This window comes from Eublepharis macularius, chromosome 7, assembly GCF_028583425.1.
Source record: "Eublepharis macularius isolate TG4126 chromosome 7, MPM_Emac_v1.0, whole genome shotgun sequence".
Taxonomy (NCBI): domain Eukaryota; kingdom Metazoa; phylum Chordata; class Lepidosauria; order Squamata; family Eublepharidae; genus Eublepharis; species Eublepharis macularius.
This window is the reverse complement of record NC_072796.1, coordinates 42,131,235-42,158,406: the sequence shown is the minus strand read 5'-3', so window position 1 is coordinate 42,158,406 and position 27,172 is coordinate 42,131,235. Positions and strand designations below refer to the sequence as shown.

The 27,172-nt window shown below is 43.8% G+C and overlaps 1 protein-coding gene across 1 annotated transcript in view; it reads right to left on the bottom strand.

The window, feature by feature from the left end:
* TXNDC5 (thioredoxin domain containing 5) overlaps positions 1 to 26,367 on the bottom strand; it is a 41,431-nt gene extending 15,064 nt beyond the window's left edge. Inside the window, exons 1-5 of the mRNA XM_054985500.1 lie at positions 26,041 to 26,367; positions 8,946 to 9,095; positions 5,960 to 6,065; positions 2,719 to 2,809; positions 1,692 to 1,807 (exon numbers count right to left, since the gene is read on the bottom strand). Of these exons, the coding sequence (XP_054841475.1) occupies positions 1,692 to 1,807; positions 2,719 to 2,809; positions 5,960 to 6,065; positions 8,946 to 9,095; positions 26,041 to 26,267 (690 nt within the window). The 5' untranslated portion in view covers positions 26,268 to 26,367. The remainder of the gene's footprint in view (positions 1 to 1,691; positions 1,808 to 2,718; positions 2,810 to 5,959; positions 6,066 to 8,945; positions 9,096 to 26,040) is intronic.
* Positions 26,368 to 27,172: the final 805 nt, after the last annotated feature.

The following is a 27,172-nucleotide window of genomic DNA, read 5'->3' as shown; positions in this document are numbered from 1 at the left end:
AGATGGTGGAAGACTTCTTGTGTTTCTGCATTTTCTGCTCTCTCTTTTCTTATGAGTGACCTGGGGAAGCCTGTCCAGCCACAAAGTGGCTAAGGCATGGACTGGGGTCTGCTTCCAAACAACAGATGAAGCCTTCCAAAAACTATTTGTGTAAGCTCTACCCACGAAGCAACGAGGAGCCATCATCCAATATTAAGGATACCTTTCTCCACTGATGGAAAACTGAACTATTTATTTTTACCACCACCTAAAAATGGCACAACTGCAAAATCAAATTAAATTAAAGTGACTATCATCATTTTTAATTTATAAAAGTGACAACAATGTCCTAGGCACCGACATGAATAAAATAGGTCCCTTCCTGCAGATTCACAATCTTAAAAAACAGAAACAAAACAAAATGTTATGTGGAAGAAAGGGAGAATTTTGTATTTGCTGTACGAGGAAGCAAAAGGAGCTGCAGTAAAACCTGTACAGCAACTAACATAATAAAGAAAATAATCAAAACAGACCATATCATTAGGGAAATTCAAGAGAAAAGAAGTGAATTTTTAATAATTTCTTAAAGGAGGGCAAAGAAGAGACCATACATAAATTAAAATGTAGTGAAAGAGTGCCATAAATAAGCTATCATGAGAGAGAAGGCATATAGCTGGAAAAAAAAATAACACAAGGGAATGGCGGTTCCATAAGATCACTCTGATAAATACAGTAACCAAGGAGGAGAACAGAATGCAATGAAAGGGCAAGCCTATGGAGAGACTTAAAAGTATGAACTTAAATATGGAATGTTAGAGGAAACCATTAAAAAGAAATATAATGGGATAGATCCTATGGACGGATGGCACCTGTTTTCCAATGGATCACTGATGAGATCTTTACATGTTTTAAGTATCCAAGACAGGTACAGGTCTAAGTGGCGGCCTTTGTAGCATCCATTGCAGTTATGAGGTCAAAGTGATCCGTAAAATGACTGGATGCTGTATTGGGGGTTTCCAGTGCCTCAGCTGTATTGTGGCCAGTGTCTAAATCAAAGTTTATTTGCAAGACTTCCTCATCAAAGAACTTCGCAAAAGAGTCACAGCTAATGGTCAGTTCTTGGATGTTTAAGGGCGGAGACAAGGGCTCGTTCATGTTGTGGCTTCCTTGCACATGTCTGAACATAGCATGTAGTCCAGTCCCCCCACCTCCCCCGCAAAAGATCACTGCTAATCTAAACTCAAGGATTTTGTTTGAACTTTAACAGCACAGTTGTACAGTTGTTGAGCACCACGGAGTGAGAGAGTAAACTTTCTCATCAGAAAGACAACAAAGTCACGACTTACACACATGCCTGAAGATGGAAAAGAATGAAGAGCTCTGTTGTCATTAAAACATTTCCCCTTCTCCTCTTTTAAAACGGAAAGGCCCAGTGAGCGTTGTCTTCCTACTGACAACTAGTACACTTACCCAAGAAGAACGCTTTCTGAGTAAAAGTTTGTAAAGTGCACTGCTCCAGCTGCCTTGCGACACACAGCTGCCAGCGGCAGAGCAGTATGTTACTTTTGGGTTTGCTTCTATTAAGCACACAAGGCACCAGGAAATTCAAAAGAAAGCACAAATTAAACAAAGTGAAGTGTGGTTTATGGGGCTTTTGCAAATAATTTCTCCTCAGTATAACGAGACATAGCTACCTGGCCAATCAAACCTACCTTGCCAATCTTGACAGTCTCAGAGTTTTCAAGGAACAAAGCCAGCTGTTCCCAAGACGGAGCCAATGCCTTGCAGTGGCCACACCATGGGGCAAAAAACTTGATAAAGTGACTGCCTTTAAAAGAAAAAAGCATAGATAAACAAAGAGGATTGAGACCACTGCAGCAATTATCTGGTCTTTTTGCAGATGGACATCTACCCTTTTTCAATTTAATTTTCAAGAGGCAGATCTGTTACTTGCAGGCTTTAGGCAAGCTTTAGGCAAGCCACTATGTTTTCAGCCTCCTTCCCTGTATTAGGGTGCAAATTTTGGAATAATTATAGTGACCAATCTTATCCGGTTGTTGTAAGGATTATTAGGAGTGCATGAGAAGCACTTTGAACATTCTAAAAGCTATATATACACTGACAGAATTTCTTTTGCATCTCATTGCTGTTTTATTTAAATACACGGTAACATCTGGAAACAAAAAGTACAGTAGTAGTACTTTGTAAACAGAATGTGGTGGAGAACATTATGCATCTTCATTTCCAGAAAATACATGTAAGGCACACTATGCCAGCAAACAACTCCACAAAGTATTGTATCATTGCAAGTTAAATCTAAGTTCTGTATTTCAAAACTTTCATTTCCAAAATGCTTTAGTCTTTATTACATGATTTGCACAACCCTGACAAGTAAGTTACTATTACCAAATATGAAACAAGTTCCCCAAAGACAGTCATTTGATGCCTATCCTACTATCCTTTAAGCACTAGGTGAAAATTTTCCTTTTCTCCTAAGCTTGTAGCAGGAGATATTTACAGAACTGTTTGTGGCTTTTACCTATTATGATGCTAATGCTTTTAATAAAAATCTATTAACTATTCCTACCTGGGCTGAGTGTCAGCAACTTTCCAAGACCATACAATGAGTCACAGAAGAAATAGAATCTGAATGTTGTCCTTAGATCTGTGCCCAATTGATTTGTGCGTGTCCTAGAATTACTAGAATAAGTATCAGAATTTATATTATTAAGTAATTACCTTGTGCAATATGCGTTTTGAAATTAGCTGTTGAGAGCTCATATAGGCCGTGCTTTGATTCAGAGGATTTTGAGGACTCCGATTCTTGCTCCTATTTTTTTTTAAAAAAAAATAAATTAAGAGAATACAAGATGAACACTGTTACTGGACTAAAAGTTTAACATTATATAACAAAAGGGAAGAGCTGGCTATATGCACAAGGAATGCATGTAGCTGGTTAATCGAATGTGCTGGGTAGTTAAGTTGCTTTGCCCTGCCCCCTACCAGAGGCATCTTCAGTGACCAAACCCCATTAGAATTGCCCTGGCAGGACCCTTCCCCTTCCCTCGATCCACAGAGCTGCCACATACAGCAAATCAGGCAGACAAGTGAGCCAGCTTCCTGGGATCTGACAGTATGAGAGAGACTGAGAGGGAAGGAAGCACCTGCAAGGGGCAACTGTCAGAACAGCTGTTTGTCAGGAGAGGCAGAAGTGGGGCATGCAGGTGCCCAAAGACAAAGAGCATGGTGGCTGAGGGGGAGGAGCTTGTCCTCTGGGCAGTGCTGATTAACAGAGCATTCTGGATAATTAAGTTCGAGATAACAAAGATTTTACTATACTTGCATAATGATACTGTAAGTTATAGTTATATACATAAATATAAATGCAATGACCACCATTCATATTTTTAATGTTTCTGGAAATCTGATTTACAGTGTGCACATACACCATGTATGAACCATTTTGACCCAGTTATAGTGATAGTGACAGAATCTTGGCATTTACGAAGGCCACTACGTGTGTGCACGATCCTTGCCTATCTTGCCTGCTAAAATCTTGTAAAGGCCACTTAAATGAGTCCTTGAGGTCTATCATAAATCAATAAATAACTCAAGGGACTTTCCCTTGGCCACTCAAGGTGGTCATCTACCCACTACTTAAAAAAACGCCCCTCGCCAAAAATGATGTGGCAACCTATCGCTCAGTAATCTGCCCTTTCTGGACAAAGTGAATGACAGAACAGTAGCTGACAAGTTCTAGGTCTTCTTAGACAACTCTTGTACTCTGGTTTCGGTCTGCTTTCAAGCCAGGATATGGGATGGAAATGTCTCTGGTGGCTTTAACTGATAACCGCTATTTGAATATAGACAAAGGATATGCTTCCTTTTGGCTCCTCCTGGATCTATCTGCCTTTGATACAGTAGATGATGCCATCCTGTTGAGGTGTTCTGAAGTAGATATCATGGGATGTGTCTTGGACTAGTTTAAATCATTTCCCATTGAAAAGTTGCCGTAGCTGACCAACTATCTTCAATGTAGGAATTATCTTGCATGGTTCCATGAGACATCATCTTATCTCCCATGTTATTCAATCTCTATGTGTCCTGCTATCCAAATCTCGTGGTGATGTAGTAGAAGTACTGAGTTGCTGCCTGACAGGCGTGGTCAAATAGCTGAAAACAAACTAATTAAAACTGAACCCAGACATGATGGAAAAGTTTTCTCCCAACTCAGGCTAGCCTGGAAGATGGCTGCATACTTTGACATGGCTGATCTGGCCACCTGGATTCATGCCATGGTAACACTGAGATTAGATTACTGTAATGTATTCTACATAGGTCTCCTTCAAAGACAACTCAGAGACTCCAGCCAGTGCAGAATGTTGGGGCTTGTTTACTGTCAGGAGCTAGACAGAGCATACAATCACTCCCATTCTGCAGTCACTCCCTTAGCTACCCATGGGTTACTGGGCTTAGTTCAAAGTTTTGGCCATCACATACAAAGTCCTTCAGGGACTGTAGACTATACTACCGGGTACTGTCAGTTGATGTATATATGTATGCTTCTCCTGGGTAGTTTTTGCATTATTTAATATAGCAAGTAAAATTACTTCGGTTTTATTCAGCATTTTTTCATCTCAGTATTCCTGTATTTGAATTTATGCTTCTTTTCAATGCATATCCTACTGCATTGTTCTTTAAACATCTCAGATGTTGATTGTATTGACTTACACTGTGTAATTCATCTTGTTTCAGTGAGAAAGGTGAACTATAAATATATATAAATAAATAAAAGTTAAATCAGTTACTCAAATGCATTTTGTGTAAAAATGACTTTCTTTTTATATGGAAAAAATGTTATTAGCATGGATGAACATTATCATGCCAGAGTCATTCAGGCTACCAGGGAGTAGAAACAACAAGAGCAATTCTTATAAGGGGGTGGAAGGAAATACAACCAAGAGCAGCTGGAGACCAAATTCTCTTACTCTGCCGTCTTATCCCATGCATAACATGGCTAGTTTGCATTTGGTTGAATGCAGAAATAAACGATCAACAATGGCAAGCCAATTATTGCTCTTCAATGTAAATTGAAAGAATTTTTTATATGTGGGTATTGTCTAGCAGAGCCCCTTTAAGTCCATTGCCTGTATTGGTTCAGGCTTCTAAGTTTCCACAGGCCCAGTTCTAGCTTAACTTCCTGGGAGCAGAATGTCTGGCTCAGCTAATTAACTGCACCTGCAAGCTGTTGCCGAGAGAGGGGGCCTTGAGAAACAAGGGAGTCTTATCCCAGTTCCCGCCTAGCAACGCGGATTGCACGCACCTCTGATTGGCTAGGAATCTGAGAGGGGGAGGTTGGCTCCTCTCAGCCCGGAGATTGCTCGAGACTACTTTTCCAGCAGATGAGGGAGATATTTTGCTCTATGCCAGGCCTGACGACCAGACCTGCCTGGTATAGTTTAAGGAGTATGTTAATGACCATAAGCCTCAAGTTTTCCTCAGAGAAATGTTAGTCAGCTATAGTTAATATAGACAAGCTTTATTTGTTTTAAATGCCCTTTGCTTGTGCCTAGAGTGGTTCCTGCTTGTGCCTAGAGTGCTTGCTTGTGCCTAGAGTGCTTGCTTGTGCCTAGAGTGGTTCCTGCTACTTGCATACATTCTTTCTGAAGTAATAAACACCTTTTATGTAAGCCTTGTGTCTGTGAGTGTCTGACCAAGTGTGTGCAGAGTCCCCCAGGTTGGAAAAGAACCCAGAGACTGGTGAGTCTCAACAGGAGGGGTAAGGGCTATTCTTCCCGGAGGCCTGCTAGGGGTTTGAGTGGCTGTAAGCAGCACTTGAAACGGCAGGCGGGAGATACCCCCTTGGACCCCTGTACCTGGATAGGTATTTACTGTAAATGCATTATACTGTGTTAATACTATTGTTATTACAAATATTTTTTTATCATCTGTCCTGAAAAAGCACACTCCATTCACTTACAACAGATTCCTGTTTTAGATTCTGCAACATCCAGTTTTCCAGTGACTGAAAGTCTCTACCTCCTTGATACTTCAGTGTTTCTCGGTCTGGTCTAAATAGTTTTAGGCTGCAAATGTTAGAAGACAATGAGATAAATGTGTTCAAGGTCATAAAAGCTTGAAACATTCTGAAAACAATCCCTCTTATCGCATTTTGACAGAACTCAAAGAACATTAGTCACAATGGTTTTTTAATTCCAGTTTTGAGAGTTCCGTCAATTTCAATAACATAACATTATGCCTTCCAAGTTCAGACCTCTGGTATTGTTCTGTAACATTTCAAAGGGCTTTTAGGGCAAAGACAGATTTAAGACTGTAATTGTGGAAGTGGTGGTTTAAATACACAATCTCTGTCATGAAAATACACATACATTCTTCTGTCCTGGACTGAGCTCCAAAATAATCTGGTTCTGAGAGTTTCAATCATGCTAAAGAAAAAGATGTGTGTGATAGGCACCTACTGGCTAGTGCTGGTAACGGTACCAATACATCTTCCCAATGACTGCATATATGGATAAAGCTGCTTTATACTGTATAATCTGCTTTGAGTCTCACTGAGAAAGTCAGACTATAAATAACGTAAACAAATAAATAATTAAAAACAAGGAAAGAGGATGCCTGAAGGATTAAGGAGAAGCAAGACAGCGCTGATCCAGAGCTGTTTAGTTCATAAGACATCTATGTGTGCAAGATACCAAGTGAAAAACCTACTGTGCCCACATTTAACATGTAATATTAATATACTGCAAAGGGATATAAATGTGCATTTATATCCCTTTGCAGTATATTAATATTATATGTAATATTAACAGTGAGTCTTCTGACCTACGGGTGACAGTTTCTGGTTTTGTTTGCTGAATTGCTTACATGATGTTCAGTTTCTGACAAGTACACAAGGTCTATTACATCAAGCCGGTAAGATTTCTCTGTTGTCTTACTCTTCCAAAAACTATGACGCTATTTGGAAGTGGTGACACTATTGGCTGAGAAACAAAATGAAAAATTATTACTAATAAGGTTCATTAGGCATTGAGTTGTGACTTCATTTAAAGATGATTTAGTCAACACAAGATGTGTACATCTTTCTCCCCAATGGGAGACCCATCATTCTCTTCTCCTCCGTTTTTTCCTCACAACAACCCTGTGAGGTATGTTAGGCTGAGAGTGTGTGACTGGTCCAAGGTCATACAGCAAACTTCCATGGTAGAGTGGAGAATCGAACCTGGGTTTTCAAGAGTCTAGTCTGTCACAAACTTGCAAATCATTGTTTGACTGGGGTTTTTTTTTGCAACTTCATATATGCAATTTTAATACGTCAGCTAAAAGCTGCTGTGTACTTCAAAATCAGACAAAAGTTCATGCAGAATACATGAAAAAGGCACAATGGGTTGGATCCAAAGCAAGGATCCTTGATCTTCTAAGCCTTTCTCCTCCTCCAACAGTCATTTCTAATGCCAGGAAAGTTTATTCCAGGGTTGCGGGACCCAGCCATGCAGCCCAGGGCACTAGAGGGGGAAGGGGGCAACGTTGTTTCCTTCCTCTTCCATCAGGGGAACTCTGCTCACAGAAAAGGCAGGAGCAAGCAATTTTGCTCCCTTCCTCCTCCCCGCTGCAGCCTCCTGACCCACATAGTTAAGCAGGTCCCACAAACTTAAGAATAAACTTTCCTGGAGTCAGAAATGACTGCTGAGGGGAAACCCAAGATGATGGGAGACTGTCACCGTTTTCTACTGACAGATTGTGGGATCCAACTCACTGGTTCCTCCACATCATTCTCCGAATAAAGCCAACTAGTCTTTATTTGTACCATCAGACACCTGCCCTTCTTCATAAGATGAGAACCCTGTAGCTGCGAGTCACACAGCCTCAAGTATCATAGATTATTAAGATGATGTATTCCTGTTCTTTTTCTGACAACTGCTATTAAAATTGCTAAAACAGTCATAGCGAATACACAGAGATGCTGCATTTTATATTAACAATTGCAGGGCTCTTAAATGAATAAAATGCTAGGAAATAGTCCAGAGACTGACTCCTATCTACACATACATGGCATGTTAAACTCTTGATAACTGCAGTTTGCCAGTAAGTGTCAGATAATTTACAGTAAATGTGAAGTTGAACAGCTGTCAGCCTCATACAAGTTCAGCTGGGATGAGCTAAGGTTATATAAACCCCGTAACAGGGAGGAAGTCCACAAAGAGAAGCTGTCTCTACAGAATCATCTAAGTGGCCCCTGCCATGAATTGTAGATAGATATTTGGAATTATATTTTGAACTTTCATAGTTTCATTAATCGCTTTGTTCCTGACTTAGCAATAAAAACTGCATCGAAGGAAGGAAATGCTCAACAATTACTGTACTAAATCAGGTGTGGTCTGTATATCAGTGCCCAATGAAACAATTGAACTGTCTTCTGCTAGCTGTAAAACTGTTACATCAGCCTGGTGCAATTACACAGCTGTTCTTATCCTGGCATATGCAAACAAATGGGCATGTTTATAACACTTTTCACTATAATCTAGCAGCAATAAGAAAATGTCATACATATTTTATAATGGAATGCTGCTTTTACTCACTTGAGCAAAGTTGATTAAAGCAACATATAACACTAAGAGGAGTTTAAAAACACACACCATTTCCTTGCTAAATGAATTGTTGCTAGCCTAAAGTCATATTCACTGGAGGAAAAACTGAATTTTGATCTGTCCTCTATCTGTCCTAGATATAAAATTCACAATCTACTGCAAAAGGATGATATATCAGAAGCACTTGGCAACAAGGTGAGACTGCTGAAATTTAGCCTGATTACTAAGATGCTACCAAAACAACAATCCAACACGGTTACCCTCATCAAGTTATCAGAGGAGCATAGAAAATATCCCCTATACAAAAAAAAGACATAGATGGGAACAGAAAAAGTAGAAACATGCAAGTTTTATACTTACGTTGGGTATCCTCTGACACCAAATTCAGAACATAGTGGTGTATCTGTAGTGCAATCTACTTTCACAACATAAACTTGTGAATTTTCCACACTGTTGTATTTGTCTCCAAGTTCATTCCAAGTTGGCTGCAAACGCTGACAGTGTCCACACCTAGGAGATTAGAAAAACCACCAATACTTTGGAGATCAAAAGTTCTCTATAGTTTCTTCCTTTATTATTAAACTACAAACAGGTTTGCATCCATGTTATCTCTCCTCCAATTCTCATTCATATTGTCTCATGGAAACCTATGGGTAGGGACTGTGGTTTTCAAACAGTGTTCTGGGGGAAATCTGAAGTTACTTTCAGTACAATCTTAAAAACAGTTTCCTGGGTGTAAGTTCCACTACACAAATCTGAGAAGATTCTGAGTAGCCCTGCTTAGGATGGTATTGTTAGAATCTTGTAATAATCTTTGGAATATAAAGATTATTAATGGTCCAAGGACATGATCTAAAAGCACTTGGCACAACAAAGTTCCTGAGGTTAAGTGGATCCAGAGTTGGTTGGTACCTGTATGGAAGTCTGCCTAGGTACCCTGCTTTTACCATCTTAGGGACGTATGCTTCAGTATTTCAGGTTTAAAAATACACCCAAACAATACCTTATTGGTATTTCCCAGGTATATTTCCCAGGTGCCCTTCCAATCTGCGTCCCATCCCAAGATATACCTGTTGTGGAGCTAGGATATTAAACCACTCTCCGACACTGGCGCTGTGCAATGCCAGGTCCATAAATAATAAGACCAAAACGCTGCAAGATTATCTTGCAGCATTGAATGTGGACCTGGCTTGCGTGACCGAGACATGGGTGAGGGAGGGCGAGACGGTCGCTTTGAAAGAACTAGCCCCCCCAGGTTATACGGTCCTCCACCAGTCCCGGACAAGTGGTCGGGGGGGAGGCGTGGCTTTGCTCATTCGGGAGTCTTTCTCCTTCAGACCACTCCCCACCCCCAAAATTACTGGCATTGATTGTGTGGGCCTAGCGTTGGACGCCGAGGAGAGGTTGGCAATATGCGTGGTGTACCGACCGCCTACTGCACCTGCATCTTCCCTGTCTGGTCTCTTGGAGGCGGTGGCCAGCTGGGCCTTGGAATTCCCGAAACTTTTGGTTCTCGGGGATTTCAACGTCCATGCTGACGACGATGCCTCCATGCAGGCCATTGACCTGGTGTCCTCCATGGCGGCCCTAGGACTCTCCCAGTTTGATTCGGCTCCCACGCATCAAGCAGGTCACACGCTGGATTTGATTTTTGGGGCAGGGATGATGGTGGTCCTGGATGCCTATGATGCAGTGCCATGGTCAGATCACTTTGTTCTGAAGGCTCGTCTGAGCATGCCGCTCCTTTCCCGGGTGGGCGGTGAGCGGATTTACGCCTGCCCGGGGAGGCTTATGGATCCAATTGCTTTCCAGGCGGCTCTGCGGGATCCGATGCCCCCTGGCAGTACGTTAGATGAGCTGGTGGATGATTGGCATGGCTGTCTTTCCGAAGCCATCGACGCTATTGCCCCCTGCCGTCCTCTCCGAGCCCGCAAACGGGTAGCTCCTTGGTTTACCGAGGAGCTTCGCCAGATGAAGCGGTCTCTGAGACGACTAGAGCGAGTGTGGAGGCAGGGGCACGACGAAGAGGCAAGAACATCTTATAGGACGTTTATGAAAGCCTATGAGGTGGCAGTGAAAGCAGCAAAGAGGGATTTCTTTGCTGCTTCCATTGCGTCCGCTAGCTCACGCCCGGCTCAATTATTTCGAACAGTTCGGTCCTTGGTTCCCCTCTCTCAGGGAGACCACCATTCCAGTCTGGCTTCCGTCCTGGCCATGGGACAGCCTTGGTTGCCCTCACAGACGACCTTCGCAGGCATCTGGATCGAGGCGGGTCAGCGCTGCTTGTGTTACTCGATCTCACAGCAGCGTTTGACACGGTTGACTATGATTTGTTGGCCAGCCGCCTTGCCGACGTGGGGATTAGGGGGACAGCCTTACAGTGGCTGGTCTCCTTTCTCCAGGGTCGGGGACAGAGGGTGGCGCTCGGGGGAGATCTATCGCCCCATCACCCTTTGGTGTGCGGGGTTCCCCAAGGGGTGATACTCTCCCCGATGTTATTTAACATCTATATGCGCCCCCTCGCCCAGTTGGTGCGGAGGTTTGGGCTGGGTTGTCATCAATACGCGGATGACACCCAACTTTTTCTGTTGATGGACGGCCGGCCAGACACGGCCCCAGACAATCTGGCCAGAGCTTTGGAGGCTGTGACGGCATGGTTGAAACAGAGCAGGCTGAAATTGAACCCAGTGAAGACGGAGGTCCTGCAGCTGGGACGGGGGCTGCCAGATGTTGGGATCCAGCTCCCTGCCCTGGATGGGACACCACTGGCAACTTTGCCAGTGGTAAAGAGTCTGGGTGTGCTCCTGGATGCCTCCCTATCGATGGAGGCCCAGGTCACGGCGGTTGCCAAGTCTGCATTTTTCCATCTTCGTCAGATCAGGCAACTTGCCCCCTACCTGACGCCCCAGGACCTGGCTACAGTGATCCATGCAACGGTCACCTCCAGGCTAGATTACTGTAACTCACTCTACGCTGGGCTACCCCTGGGCCTGATCCGGAAACTACAACTGGTCCAGAATGCGGCGGCACGGGTCCTGACTGGTATACCTTACCAGTCACACATCACACCTGTCCTGCGCCAGCTGCACTGGCTTCCGGTTGAATTCCGAATCAGGTTCAAAGTGTTGGTTCTTACCTTTAAAGCCCTGAGTGGGTTGGGACCGGCATATCTCCGGGACCGCCTCTCCCTGTACGTTCCCCGGAGATCGCTTCGATCAGCGAATAAATATTTACTTGTGGTCCCTGGCCCTAAGGAAGCCCGCCTCGCTTCAACCAGGGCCAGGGCCTTTTCAGTCCTGGCCCCAGCCTGGTGGAACGCTCTGTCAATGGAAACCCGGGCCCAGCGGGACATATTATCGTTCCGCCGGGCCTGTAAGACAGAGCTGTTCCGCCAGGCGTTTGGTGATTGAAGGGGGCGGTGCCATGTCGGCCTCCCACCTTTGGGGTGGGGAAGGTTCTCCCCACCACTGCACCTTGTTAATTTGTTTTATTATTTGTATATTGATTTTAGTTTTTGTTTTTATCGATTTTAACTGTTCACCGCCCAGAGCCCCTGGGGATGGGCGGTATTATAAATTGAAAAAATAAATAAATAAAATAAATATTTGGGAATACGGTTTCGATACGCAAGATCGATACTAGTATTCCAATCCTGATTATTTCATTTTCAGAAATAACCAGAGATGGAATTTTAAAGATTGCAGGTTTTTCCCCTTATTTTTGGAGGTTTCTGGGGGGGGGGGGGGAGGAGCTCAACCATCCATCTAAGAAAACAGGGTTGTATTTACCTGTAATCATTGTTCATCGAGTTCTTCTGTGCAGGTACACATTGGAACTGCGCATGCACAGGCCTGCCGACCAGAAAAATTTCTGTCGCTTCCATAGAGCTCCATTAGGGGGCCACTTCTCTCAATCACATCCTTGCTAGTTTTCCCACCCAGACGAGCACGTGACTACCTGGGAGGAGCGACCCCTTCCCCTCAGTTCTCCTGAGTCACCATGACCTCATACTGGACCTTGCCAGAGAGTTCACAGAGGGGAAACAAGGAAAAGATGTGTGCCTGCACAGAAGAACACAATGAACAATGGCTACAGGTAAGTACAATGCTGTTTTCACTGTTATTCTGTGCAGTCCCACATTGGGAGATTACCAAGCTACACACAATGAAGAGGCGGGATGAATCTCTGAAGGCATATTTTATGAACATCAACACGAAGAATAGTAGCACATCAATGAATATACAACTGAACAGGCACCTGGAAATGTGCTAAGAAAGCTATAACCACATATAAAAACTTTAAGACGCATTGCCTCATAATCCCTTCTATCTCTCTTTTTTGGCAAAGCAGAGATGACAATACTGCTTTGGCTACTGCCACATCTTGTGTGGTGTTAACATCTATAGAATAGTGTTTGACGAAGGTATCTGATGACAACCAAGTAGCTACCATGCAAATGTCTGCTATCAGCACACCTCGCATAAAGGCTGAAGAGGATGCCTGAGATCTGGTTGAATGAGCCCTCAGGTGCAGAGGACTCTGGACAGCAGTATGATGGCATGCCAGCTGAATGGCGGAAACAATCCATCTGGAAATGGTCTGGGCTGAAGCTCTTTTGCCCATATTTGGGCTCCCAAAACACACAAATAAATGCAGGTCCGTATGAAAGTCTTTTGTACTATACAAATAAAATGACAATGCTCTTTCAACATCTAGTGAGTGTAGTGCTCTTTCTGCCTTGGATTGTGGGCTTGGAAAAAATACAGGCAGGGTGATATCATGAGATAGGTGAAAGGGGGACAGAACCTTCAGTAAAAACTGGAGGCTTAGACAAAAGACCACCCTGTTCCTGTGAAATTTGAGAAATGGTGGGTTGGCCCTAAGTGCTGACAACTCGCTCACTCTTCTGGTTGACATGATAGTCACCAAAAAACTCACTTTCAGTGATAGTAACTCCAACATGCAAGTGGCTAGGGGCTCAAAGGGTGGTAACATAAGGCGTGAGAACACTAACAATAGGGACCAGTTGTGATCTTGGGGGATAAAGACTGAACATTCCCTTGAGGAATTGGTGGGAGTTTGGATGGGAGAACAGACTTGCCTTTGACCCGTACATGGAAGGCAGAAATGGCTGCCAGATGTACTTTAAGAAATGTAGCAGCCAAATTCTGTGACTTCAAGGTTTATAGGTAGTCAAAGATCAAAGAGCAATCCTCTGCAGTAGTACCATTACTCTGTGCCCTCTCTGCGAAGCATTTCCATTTAGAACTGTAAGACCTCCTAGATGAAGGTCTTCTTGTGTTCAGCAACATTTGTTGCACCTGCACAGAAAAACTCATGGTCTAGATTGAGTGCACCATGCTGCTAAATGCACGGAGCTTGGGTTGTGGTAAAATAATGTTCCCAACTGAATCATGCCTGGTGTCTGGGGAAGTGGAACATACTTCTGTTTGGATGTAGGGAGTAACTTCGGAAGCCAAATTTGTCTGGGCCAAAAGGGGGCTATGAGGATGTAATCTGAATTGTCCCTCGCTGTTTGGCAGAAGACTCTGGGTACCAAGGGAATTAGTGGAAACACGTAAAATAGGCGGCCTGCCTATACATATTGGTATGCATCTCCGACAGAGAGGGGATTGCTCTCTGCTATACAGCAAAACTCTGGTGCTTTGACACTGGCTGTGTTGCGAACAGATCCACATCTGGAGCACTCCATTGCAAGAATATGGGGCTCAGATAAGCACCATTCACAGTCCATTTGTGACTGGAACTCAAAACCCTGCTCAACACATCTGCTCCGGTGTTATCCAAGCCAGCATGTGGATAGCTTGCATAGAAACATCGTTGAGAATTGCCCAGTTCCAGATGGCAGTAGTTTCTACACAAAGGGTTAGCGATGCCGTGCCTTCCTGCTTGTTGAGGCAGTACATTGCCATGGTGTTATGTGTTTGGCTCTGAATGTCTTTGTCCCGGAGCATAGCTGTGAATGAGACAAGAGCATAACGTACGGCTCTGAGTTCCAATGCAGTGATATGCAATGACTTTTCCTATCAGACCATTCATTTTGTATTGCAACCTCGCCACAATCACACCACAGCCATGTAATGAGGCATTGGTTATTGATACTGTTTAGTGCCAAAAGGGATACTCCTAAAGAGGTTGCTATCCCTGCCCCACCACTGTCTTGGAATGGAGTGTTTGTGATTAGGGAAGTATGAGAATGCTTTAAATTTCTTCACAAACTAGTTCTGCAAGGTACGCATATTCAGCCTGGCCCAGGGTACTACAGCTGTAGTAGCTGCCCTAAGCCCACAAAACCTCTACATTTTCCACACGGTTGAAAACATTTTCTTGAAAACATGGCTATTGTTGATTTAATAGCTTGTGCTCTATCTAAGGGCAGGGTGAACTTGCAACTTATGGAGTCCAAGAATGTGCCAATGTAGGCCACTTTTCAAGTAGGTTACAACCTTGACTTTTTCCCATTGATTACTAATCTCAACTTCTGGCATGTTTCTAAAATCAGATTAATATCACATCATTCATTAGATGATCCACAGATGGAGCAGTGACGGGCCAATCATCTAGATATGGGTAAAGGGAGCATCCCTGAGATCTAAGGTGGGCTACTACTGGTGCCATATACTTGAAAGACCAAAGGGCAACACTGTTTACTGAAACACTTTGTTCTGGTATTTTCTGTGATCCTTCCTAATGGAAATATAGAAATACGCGTCCTTGAGGTCCAGAATAGCGAACTGGCTGTTAAGTCTCCAAGGAAGGCAGCACAGATGATAGGGTGACCATTCTAAATTTTGACACTTTGAGACACTGATTTAGATCTCTAAGATCTCGTATGGGGTGAGGGCCCCCATATTTTTTAGAGAATAAGAAAAACCTGGAGAAGAAACCATATTTGGTGTCAGCTGTCTGCACCTCCTGAATGCCCCCTTTTTCTAGAAGGGACTGGATTTACTCAGCTAATTCGTATAGGAAATTATTTACAGCTGCGGCAAGCAATATACACCTAGGCAATTCAGTGAACTCTAAACCGTAGCCATTTCTTACTATGGCTAAGACCCAAGAGCCAGCTATTATTGATTCTCACTCAGAGAAACAGGTTGTTAATCTGTCTCTGTACCAACAATTAAAGTCAGAGAAGTCACAGTCCAGTCAGAACTGTTTAGTAAGACCATAGGGGGTCCTTGTATTTCTGTGAAGACTTGGGTCTATACAGAGCCCGTCTTCTAAACTGGGATTGTGGCGGAGAGTTGAAAGGGTGTTGTCCCATCAACTGGCTCTGATGGTAATGTCGAAGAGGCCTTCCATAGTGTTAAGGTTAATGGTGATGTGAGAAGTACCTGGGTTTATACTCTCCTCAATAGGTGTCATGCCCAAAGACTTTGCTGTCCATCCATTCTTTTTCTTTTGTGAGAGTGTGTCATCCGTCTTTGAAGAGAGATGTACCCTCAAACAGTAGTTCCTTGACTCTGGTTTTCGTTTCAGGGGGACGAGCTGAGGATGAGTCAGGAATGATGCCGCATAAGCACTGCTCCTGCCATGTCTCTGGCCAAGGTGTCAACAGTATGTCTACTTGCATTCATCTGTTGCTTCCACTGTCTGATGGTTTCTGTCTGCAGTAGGTTGTCCATAGACCTCTAGTGTTCTGGGAGGTCAAAAATGTAAGAGGACAGCTTCTCCCAGAGGTACAATTGGTAACCTCCTATGATAGTTTGTTAGTTGGCAATGCGCAGGTTTAGAGCTGAGACAGAATATTGTCTTCTGCTCATACCATCCAGTTTCCTGTCCTCTCTGTCAGGCAGAGCAGAGTATAAACCTGGACGATGACGTTGTTGCACCTCTTCCGTAACCAGTGAAGAGAGTGGTGGATGCTTCACTAGGGATGGCCATGTGTTATGTTTGATATTATAAATGAGCTCAATCTTTTCTGATGTAGCTGGGAGCTCTGCAGGTCTTTCCCATATATTAGTAATCCCTCTAAACCTTCAAAAATAGGGAAGTTTATGACAGAAGGTGAATCTGCATAGAGGTGGCTGAGGAGCTTTTCCTTCATCTTGAGATCCGATGAAGACACATCCAATTCCAGTATTTTGCCATCCTGGATGTTTGCTCGGAGAAAATGTGAAGGTCTTCATACAGAGAACCGGAACTCCAGCCCACATTGTCATTGGGCAATGGATCCAAAGCTGTCTTGGATTCGACCTCGGAGTTGGCTTCTACAGGTTCACCTTCCTCTTTTGAGTCATATTGGGCTTGTAATTTCAAAGGGTAGGGTGGGGGTAGCCATCTCCGACCTAATGAAGTAGATGGTCTCAGGTCCAAAGAAGCTTGCCCACCTGGCCCCTCTGGCCATTAGCAATGGTTTGGTGGAGGAATGCAGCATGCGTGGTGTTGGTGGGCATATGATAGTGATGTCAGTTCCAATAAAGGATGTAGCTCCGATCAGTGGTGACCCTGATCCCTCGGAACCAATGGTGAGTAGGCACGAGAAGGTCTTCATTTGAACCTTAGAGGTTCTCAGATTGGGCAGTGGTGTTGGTAGGGTTACTAGTCCCTTGCTTAGGGCGGGGGTCCCCTGCACTCACCCTCCATCCCCCGCCACTGCTTACCTGGCCGGCGAGGGGGAAAGGTAGGGGAATGCACCTCCTGCGGTGTGCTCCCAAGTGGTGTGGTGTGCTCTGCAATGGGCCGATTTGGGCCCCAACGGGGCCCAAGAGTGCCTCAGATTTGCAGAAGGCCTAGGAGGGAGAAATTTTCTCTCTGTTGGATCCAGCCTCAATGCTAACCTCAAAGAAGACACTGATCCATCCCTAGATGGATGCTCCTTTGCGACAGATGACTTAGCTGCCATGGGCTCAGAGCTCAGTGGAGGCTCTTTCATGGCAGAAGACTCAGCTGCCAAAGGATTGGAGTCAGATAACATTTTCTCTCAAAGTGTGGTGCTTAAACAGAGCCCTCTCATTTCTTTTCTTGTTCTTTTTTTGCTGTTCCAGGTAGATTTTTCTTTATTTAAACTATAAACTAACATAATAGCTATAAACTATAAACAATAAACAGAGAACAAGAAAAAACACAACACTCTAAACATAAGACACACTAACAATACATATATCTATATGATTAAAAAGGGGGGGACCCTAAAATTACACTACAAGTTGAGTTCCGATTTTCTTCGCAACAAGTGTATATCATTTCTAGAGTCACACTTATTCTAGGTTAGTCACAACCCCCCTCTTTTTTCTATTGTTCATGTTTCTTAATCCATAAATCCAGATGTCATCTAATCCTTGTTATCCATTTCATGTAAAAAGTCTATAAACGGTTTCCATTCAGTCAAGAAGTTAACTGTCCTTTCTCTAATCAATGCAGTAAGTTTTGCCATTGACACAAACTCCAAAACTTTTGTCCACCATTCCTCCACTGTAGGCAATGTTGGAGTTTTCCACTTTTGTGCATAAAGTACTCTTGCCGCCATAATAAAGTATAAAAACAAAGTTCTAAAGCTTTCTTAAAAAAAAAAAAAAAGATCCCTCTCATTTCTGGCCTAAGAGGTAAACTGCTGGCAAACTTTACAGGTCGCAACAATGGCCTTCTTCCAAACATAGCAAACAAAGATCATGTTCAACAGTGTGGGGCATCTTAGTACCACATCTAGTGCACTTCTTGAAAAGTGCCCTCTGAGACATTTTGAAGAACTGTAATAGGTTCAGAAGACAAAGACAAACGAGCTGGGTCAAAACCGTCCACAAAGCACAAGCTGAATCAGAAATCAAAACGGGGAGTCAAAGACAGTCTGAGGTGATGATCAAGACAGAAAAACAGTAGATGAGTTACGAACAATGGAGTTCACAAGCAAAGTTCTCAATACGGCTAAGAGAGAACTGAGGGGACGAGGTCGCTTCTCCTGGGTAGTCACATGCTCATTTGGGCAGGAAAGATTGGGGATGTGACTGGGAGAAGTAGCTCCCTAAACTTCTGTAGTCAGCAGGCCTGTGAGTGTGCAGTCCCAATGTAGGCCTGCACAGAAGAACAATGATAAACAATAATTCTCTTATAGCTGTTCTTGCTGCAGGCAGCTTCTGGGCAAGATTTTTATAGTGTGTGCTTTTGGCTGCTCTGATCAGTCTGTGCTTTACTTACTTACTTACTGCTGCAAGGTTGTTTCTATCCAGATTCTCTGGTTCTGTTGGACTTTGTTGGTACTTTTTGCATTAAGAGGATTTTGGTCAGTGGTTGCTCATGTGATCAACTAAGACTTCTTTGCCCTAGAGAAAACTTTTTCCCCCCACTACGGGAAACAATGGAGAATAGCTGAGGGAACCTTGTTGCAAGGTCCCTAGAACTGGACTTCTTGACCCAATTTTCTTGAAACTTGGGAGGTCTTTAGTGGACAGACAGCAGCCACTCCACAGCAATTTGGGTGTAATATGCATGAAAAATACCCACTCCAGCCCCCCAGAAAGATTCCCCCATAGGGAATAATGAACCCAGTTAATTTTGGAAGGATGTGTACATTGAGTAATACCGATATTTTTAGCCTTCTCAACATCAAGATTTGAAAAATACCAATTTTTTTAGTGCACACCCCTTATTTTAGTTTAATGGAAGAAAGATATTGATTAAATAAATAACAAGGAATGAGATTGTGTTAACAATCTCTTTCTACAATGTTCACCAAAAGAGAGTACAGACTATGTTTGTGATGATGTTTGATAGGCCTATCCAACACATGAAATGACCATGTTTCCTGGAACATCTCCCAGAATCCTCTGCAATGTACAAAGGTTTCATGACAAATACATAGGGCGTGTTTGAGACTATTCAATGAGGAAAAGATTCTCTGAATACATAAAGTCTGAAAACCACTGTTTTGAGCATCTTCCAGTAAAATCCTAAGCAAAGTTACTCCAGTCTAAATCCACTGGAATAACTCTGTTTAGGATTTCACTGTTTGTATGTCTGCAGGCAAAATGGTTTGAGAATAATTACTAGATCTCTCAGATTCTTTTTAAAAAACTGCACTGGTGAGAATGGAATATTTAATCTTTTCTGGATCTAAATCAGACCCCCCCTCCCCATTTCTATTTGTCCCATCTTGACAAATCCAACTCCAAGACAATAAAATTATTAACATAATAATTATTGTTGACAAAGATTGAGACAATTTTCAAAAACAGTAAATGGCATGGTGGTTAGCTAAGAGACAGGGCAAAACTCTAAAGTTCTTGAACATGCTTAAAATAAAACATTGGATCCTGGCCAAAACAGTAATCTTTTGAAAAAGATCACCATGTTTGCAATACCTGAACATGTGAGAATGTTGCAGGTGAAGTATGAAATTTCATCCATGAAATCAGTAGTTATATATCCTTATTCTCGCAGCTTTGAAAACAAACTCCAAAGTTACTACCAGTTTTACATTTTCGTTTCTAGTATAACTCAAGATTCTAATTATGCTGTAATTTAATATAGTAGCATGAAATTCTTGAAAAATCCCCCCCCCATCTATTTTCTCTAGAGAGAAGAAAAGCAGTTGGGAATTGGGATAGTTCATGCAGTATTTTTTTGTTTTTTTGCAAAACACTCGGATTTCTCTTCAAATCGTATAAATCTTTCGCCTTTTTGCTAAATTCTTATGATGTTAATACATTCAAAGAAATGTTACACACACTTTGAAGTTTCTTCTATGTAGCTGGAGTTATGGGATGGGTGTTACAAACTGTTTCACATTTGTTTATAAATTGTTCCCTAAGCACAGTCTTATAGTCTATCAGGTTCAGTTTCTAAGGTCTGTGAATTTACAAGTCAGATCACTGTTTCTGAAACTGGGAAACTACAATCTTGTTCTTTAAACTCCCACCCTCAGAAAAATCAGTTCTACAGGAACCGTTGTAGGTGAACGGGAGCAGTTTAGAAGCAAACACAATGTTTTGTCACAGATCCACACTTGTAATATCTTATTTGTGTAAGTGTTACAATTGTATGGTTCATACTTTTCCTGTCCAGAATTCTTCTGTCCATCTCAAAGCAGCTTTACCTAGACCAGAACACACATTATAGTTCAAAATGAACTATATGACCATCCCATTGGTAAAGTTTGCAAGTACTCGCCAGTCATATTAAGACTATACATATCCTCTACTTTATGTATCCAGCGGCCACTTAGAAAAGAAGGCAGGGGCAGAATGGACTCACAAGACGGGAGTCACACTGTAAGTTCTTGAACATTTTAAAACCAGCTTGGGATCACTTGCCAAGGTAAGTTTTCATTAGCATCATTAAGATGACTATAATGCATATTCTGGCTTCATATTATGAAGGAGGCATGAGTAACAGGGCTCGGGAGAAAAAAAATCAAGCTGTTTCTTTTTGCACTTCAAATGTAAAATGTGAAGGGAGAACCTGTGGAGGAGATGAGCAAATTCTTATCTTAATAAGCTCCCCAGAAAATACACTGTTTGCACTGTATGATGCGAAGCTAAGAAAGCTCTGGAACATCCCCGTACAATTTCACTGAATGTGATCCCTCATGAGGATACCCGTGTGCGTGTGCGTGTGCGTTAGAGAGAGAGAGAGAGAGAGAGAGAGAGAGAGAGCTGGTGCTGACATTACACTTTGTAAGGTTTTCCATTTGTGAGGCCAAATGAGTGCCCTGAGACCATATGATCTGATTATACCTCATTGCTAAAGCTAAGCAGGTATAGATCTGATGAGTCCCCTGAATGGGAGACGACTGGTTAGGATAATGAACAAGTATTTTAAAAACATTTTTCCATTTATATAATAGCATTTGAAGGACAGGCACAGAGGGTTGTTTCAGACATGTATCTTGTTTTAGGCTCGTGATTGATTAACAGGTCATTTAGTTGTCACTGGTGATTCGAAATTGCCCTCTATGTCCAGGTGAGAACGCAGAGCTCCGATTTGCAGCACACTGCCCAGGATGAACGTCACTCTTCATAACAACATAAAAAGCCCACGTTAATGCTGACTGAACTGGTTTGAATTATGGAATATTATTTGTGCCAAAAGCATCTTGCTTTGTTTGTACCTTTTTTGCACAAACCAAGCCCTGGTAAATGAAGTGATAACTCAGATGAGCTCTGGGAAAGGCATCTCTTCCTGGAAGCAGCTTTTATCTGCTTCAAAGGTCTAGTGGCATCTTAGAGACTAACCACATATTATTCCAGCATAAATGCTCATGAGAAAGATCACTTTATTGTTATTTACTTATGTTTACTTTTGCCTTGCTCTTAAACTGGCCTATAGAGAAAGGTCTACAGTGATCTCTGATCTGCTATTTGCATTTGCTGCAGAAGCTACATTAGCCTTAAAACAGTTTTTATATGGAAGATGTTTGAGGGATAAGTAAGAGTGCTTAAGTGGAAGGAAAAGGGCACTTGGCTCATACTGAGCCAATACGGCTGCTATTACTTATTATGTCTTTGGGCTGAACTTTGGTAACAAGTTCCAGCTTGGATTCTAGCATTCTCATGGGGATGGCGGGGAAGAAGAAAAGATACAGATGCTCATTACAAATAGCTGCACAGGATTGAGGGAAACGTTTTGGCTTTTGTTGTTTAGAATCTGCAAAACAAAGGAACTGTTAATGAAAGGGGTGTAATTGTAGCCACAGGTTTTCTATATGCTCATTTGAAATTACATCAAGTTGAAAAAAAATCCTAAAATACATTTTGCAGTTTGTTTTTAGTTTTATAATCTCAGAACAGATGGGTTTTTCAATTTATGTTAAGTTTTGCAAGTTAGACAACCCTAGAAAAGTAATTTTAAATTAATATATATATTGATAAGCACATTACTAAATATTTTGTTAGGTTAGTAACCTAACCTAAATATTTTGTTAGGTTAGTAACTTATAAGCTTATTTGCAAGGCTGATATCGTGAATCCTGTAATCACTGAAATTGTAAGTCCCACTTCTGACGCTCCATTTCTCTCATGAGCAGAATGCACGTGCAAGACATCATTTAGGGGTTAGCTGAAGAGGGTAATTTATGCCCCATTTCAAATGTGACACTGGCGAGCAAAAATGGTCTTGTGCTCAGCATTTTGTTCAAACTAGGCCACTACACATTTAGTGCTAGCATGCCAGATATTTGCAGCCCAGATTAGTGTTGTGCGCTGCCATACTAATATTGCATGGGTAGCAGCCCAGTTTAAACAACGTGCAAGGTGCTTGCAACATTGTATATATAATTTTATTTACTTCATTTATACTCCACCTTTCTCCCCAATGGGCATAAAAGGTGGTATATCCAATTCTCTTCTCCTCCATTTTATCATCACAACTCTGCGAAGTAGGTTAGGCAGAAAGTGTGTAACTGGCCCATGGTCACCCAGCAAATTTCCACGGCAGAGTTGGGATTTGAAACTGGTTCTCCCAGAATGTGGTCTGATCCTCTAACCGCTACACTACACTGGTTCTACCCCACCAGTGTTGCATTAAAACTGAGCCTGTCACATATAGTTGTTTTGAAAACACATACTCAAGAACAGAAGAGGATAGTACACACAACATATGCATGGACAAGACAATGTACATGGACAGGGGGTAGGAGATAAATGTCTTGCCTGCACTCAACCACTGGGATGGAACCTGCACACATACTATATATACGCACATAGACACAGTGCTTGTACATAATAACTGCACGTTATATACCGCTCTTCTAGACAGATTAGTGCCCCACACAGAGAGTGAACAAAGTCAGTGTTATTATTATCCCCACAATACTGCCAGGGAACTGGGACGGAGAGGAATGGCTCATCCAAGGACAACTACTGAGCTCATGGCAGTAACAGGAGTCGCAGCCCAACAACTTAACTACTATGCTACAGCAGCTCTCTGCACATATGTTAGCTCTTGATCTCCCTTCTGCCAAGCCTCAAGTGAAAGAGAGTCAACCACCTCCCAACACAGTCAGTTCCACTGTTTGACAGCTCTTGCAGTTAGGAAGCTTCTCCAATATTTAATAGAAATCTAACTTTTTCATACTCAGTTCTAAATTTTGCCTTCTGAAGCAAAAGAGAACAGGTCTTCCCCACAGATGACTGATACTTAAGATAGCAGAAGACAGTGATCTTTGTCTTTCCTTGGTCTTCTCTTCCTCATGCCCAACTTTTCTCACCTGTCCTCAAAAGGTCTTCATTTGAAGACCCATCACCATCCTGGTTGCCTTCCTGCCATACATACAGGGGAACACAGACATTACCACAATTAATTAAGCCTTGTAACTACTTCCACAAGTGGTGCACTTGAATAAGCAATATCTATGGAGGCCCAGATTGCGATGGTTGCCCAGGCTGCCTTTTCCCATCTTCGGCAAGCCAGGCAGCTAGCCCCCTCTCTCTCAGCCCAGGGCCTAACGACAGTGATTCATGCAACCGTCACCTCCAGACTGGATTACTGTCACTCGCTCTATGCAGGGCTGCCCTTGGGTATGATCCAGAGACTACAGTGGGTCCAGAATGCTGCTGCGTTTTGACGCGTGTTCCTTACAGCACACATATTACACCAATTCTGCAGCAGCTCCACTGGCTCCCCGTGGAATTCTGGATTCAGTTAAGTTTCTGGTTTTGACCTATAAAGCCCTAAATGGACTGGGACCATCATACCTGAGGGACCGCCTCTCCCCGTATGTACCCTGGAGAACACTCCGATCAGCTGGAAAACATCTGCTGGTGGTCCCTGGCCCTAGGGAGGCTCGGTTGGCCTCAACCAGGGCCACGGCCTTTTCAGTCCCGGCCCCAATCTGGTGGAACTCTCTGTCTGAGGACACCCGGGCCCGTCAGGATCTTGTATCATTTCGGTGGGCCTGTAAGACGGAAATGTTCCACCAGGCAAATGGCTGAGGCCAGCATGAGATCCTTACTGAGCCTCCCACTGGTCTCCCACCAAGTGTGGGGTTATACAGTGTCCACTGGCCCGCTGCCCAATGTATGGGTACAGCATGGGGCTATGTAGTGCCCTGTGTTAGCTGACCCACGTATGGGTTGCAGTACACTGTCTGCTTCCTTCCACCTGTATGTTGATGGGCAGGAACCTGGAATTGACCCCATCTTGAGACAGTTATTATCTGTGGGTTTTATGATATGAACTGTTTTTTTTATGAACTGTTAATATTTGTATTTTTTTTATAACTGTTGTACCTCGTCCTGAGCCCACTTGCGGGAAGGGCAGGTTAGAAATGTAATAAATAACAACAACAACAACACCTGAACGGGAGGGCACAAGAATTATTATTTTTGATTAACAACAGTGGCCAATGTGATCTTTCACATGACCCCAATTCAGATGAAAATTAACACACGGGTAGGGGGAGGTCTGAAAGACTGCAATATCAGTACTGGGTAGGGTTGCCAGCTCCAGGTTGGGAAATTCCCAGAGATTTGGGGGGGGGGGTGGAGCCTGCAAATGGAAGGGTTTGGGGAGGGTCTTCAACAAGGTATAATGCCATAGTGTCCACCTTCTAAAGCAGCCATTTTCTGCAGGGGAACTGATGTCTGTGGCCTGGAGATCAAATTTCAGGAGACCTCCAGCCACCACCTGGAGGCTGGCAACCCTAACTGGTTGTAGTTGACCAAGATTTGGGTTCTGTAGAAGTATAAAAACCAACTAGAGTTCCCCGGTATGAGTTCTCATTTCCTGGAAACCGTAGTTTTTAAACTGCTGCTGGACTTGAATCTTGCTCTTCTACTACAGACCAACATGGCTACCCACCTGAAAATATTGTGGTTGCAATCTTTAAACAGTCCCCACTTACAACGTCAATTTACACATGGGATAAAGAACGTATTTTAAGATGGTAAAATTAGCACAATCTCTTGAGTTGCACCCCCCCCCCTTCCTTAAGTCAACCTTCCCTAAGTTCACTTGTGGCCTTGAGAAACAAGCAGCCAAAGTTTCAGTAGGCACTTTTTTGCCTGATGAAGATTTACAGTGCCATCCTAAACAGAATTGCACCCGTCTAAGCCCGCGGGGTTCAATGGATTTAGAAGAGTGTAATTCTGTTTAGGACCGCAATATAAGGTTGCTGAGGAGGAGGCTCAACCTTTCCCCTGCCGCTCCTGGTACACACTGAGGCTGTTAAATCCTGTAGAGAGGAGGGGACAACTCGCGCGTATGGATGTGAAGGGGGATGTGAAAATAATTGGCGGTGAAATCCCGTTGTGAGGAGGCCGCGAAGGGGGAAAGTAGTGAGATATTAAAGGTCGTTATCAGGAGGAGGACAACACGCGTGTACGGGAGAGAGTAACTGAGGGTGGGTGTGTAAGGGAGCCCCCTCCCCGGTTCTTCTCCTCAGGAACCCTGCCCGGCCGCCCTCACCGGGTCTCCCTCCGGCTGCCACGTCAGCGGCAGAAGCAGCGGAGAGCACGGCGCGCCCTCTCCCCCTGGCCAGGCCGCCGCCGCCGCTCACCACGGGGCGAAGAACATGACGAAGTGCGGGGCGCTCTGGACGCCGTGCCTCAGCATCTCGGCGTTGTAGAGGTGGCGCGCGTGCGGGTCCGTCTCGTCGCCTCCCGCCGCCTCCGTCTTTCCATCCTTCGGGTCGCCAGCCCCAGCGGGGAGTCCGCCAAAGAGCAGGCAGCCGCCGAGCAGCAGGGCCAGGTGCGAGGAGGCGCCAGGACGGAGCGCGGAAGCCATGGCGGCGGTGCGAGGGAGGAGAGAGAAAGCCGGCACGGACTTAAAAAAAGCCGGCCCAGCCCGCGTCTCCAGGCAGGCCGCCGGCTGGGGCCCAGGCAGCATCCCCGCCCCCAGCCCGCCTCGGCGAGTCAAAGGGCGACGGGGAGTGGCTGGGAGGAGGAGGCGGCCGACGACGCCGAGGAGGCTTCCCCGAGCGGGCTCAGAGGAGAGCGTTCTAGGGAAGTCGCCCCAGGCTTCATTTATGAACTTAACACACAAAGTAGGTCGCCCGAGTTGTTCCATCCCCAAACCCAGTAAACAAAAGGTATTTCGATACTTCTTTATTAAGGCCAACCACAAGAATAGAACGCATCTTTCGCGTTTTAATATCCTACCTTTTGAAGAGTTCTGGTCTGGAGAAGTCGAAAACTTGCACATTTATTTCGGTGGGTTTTAATAACAGATAATGCGTGACTTTAAAAAAAAATCTAAAAAAAGTTCTGGGTCTCAGCGAGGAAAGTTGCATTTATTTATTTAGTGTTTTTCCACGCCTTTCCTCCTTCCCAGGGAGCTCAAGCTCACTCCTGCATTTTATCCTTCCAACAACCCTGCGCGGCAAGTTAAGCTGAGAGTGACCAACCCAAGGTTACTTGGGTAACAGCAGAATGGGGATTCTGGGTTCAAATCCCCATTCTGCTTAACAGCAGAATGGGGATTTGAACCCAGGTGTCCCAGACCCCAGACTGACACTCTAGCAACATTGCTTTTGAGTATTCCTATCCTTACGATTACTCAGAAAAGTCCACTGACTTCAATGGTGCTTAATCTCCAAGTGAGTGTGCATAGCAGTGCAGCCCTACAGTTACTGTTCTCTCCCTGCCCCCAGGCTCCTAGACGGTCACTGCAGTGATTCAACGGGAATAAAC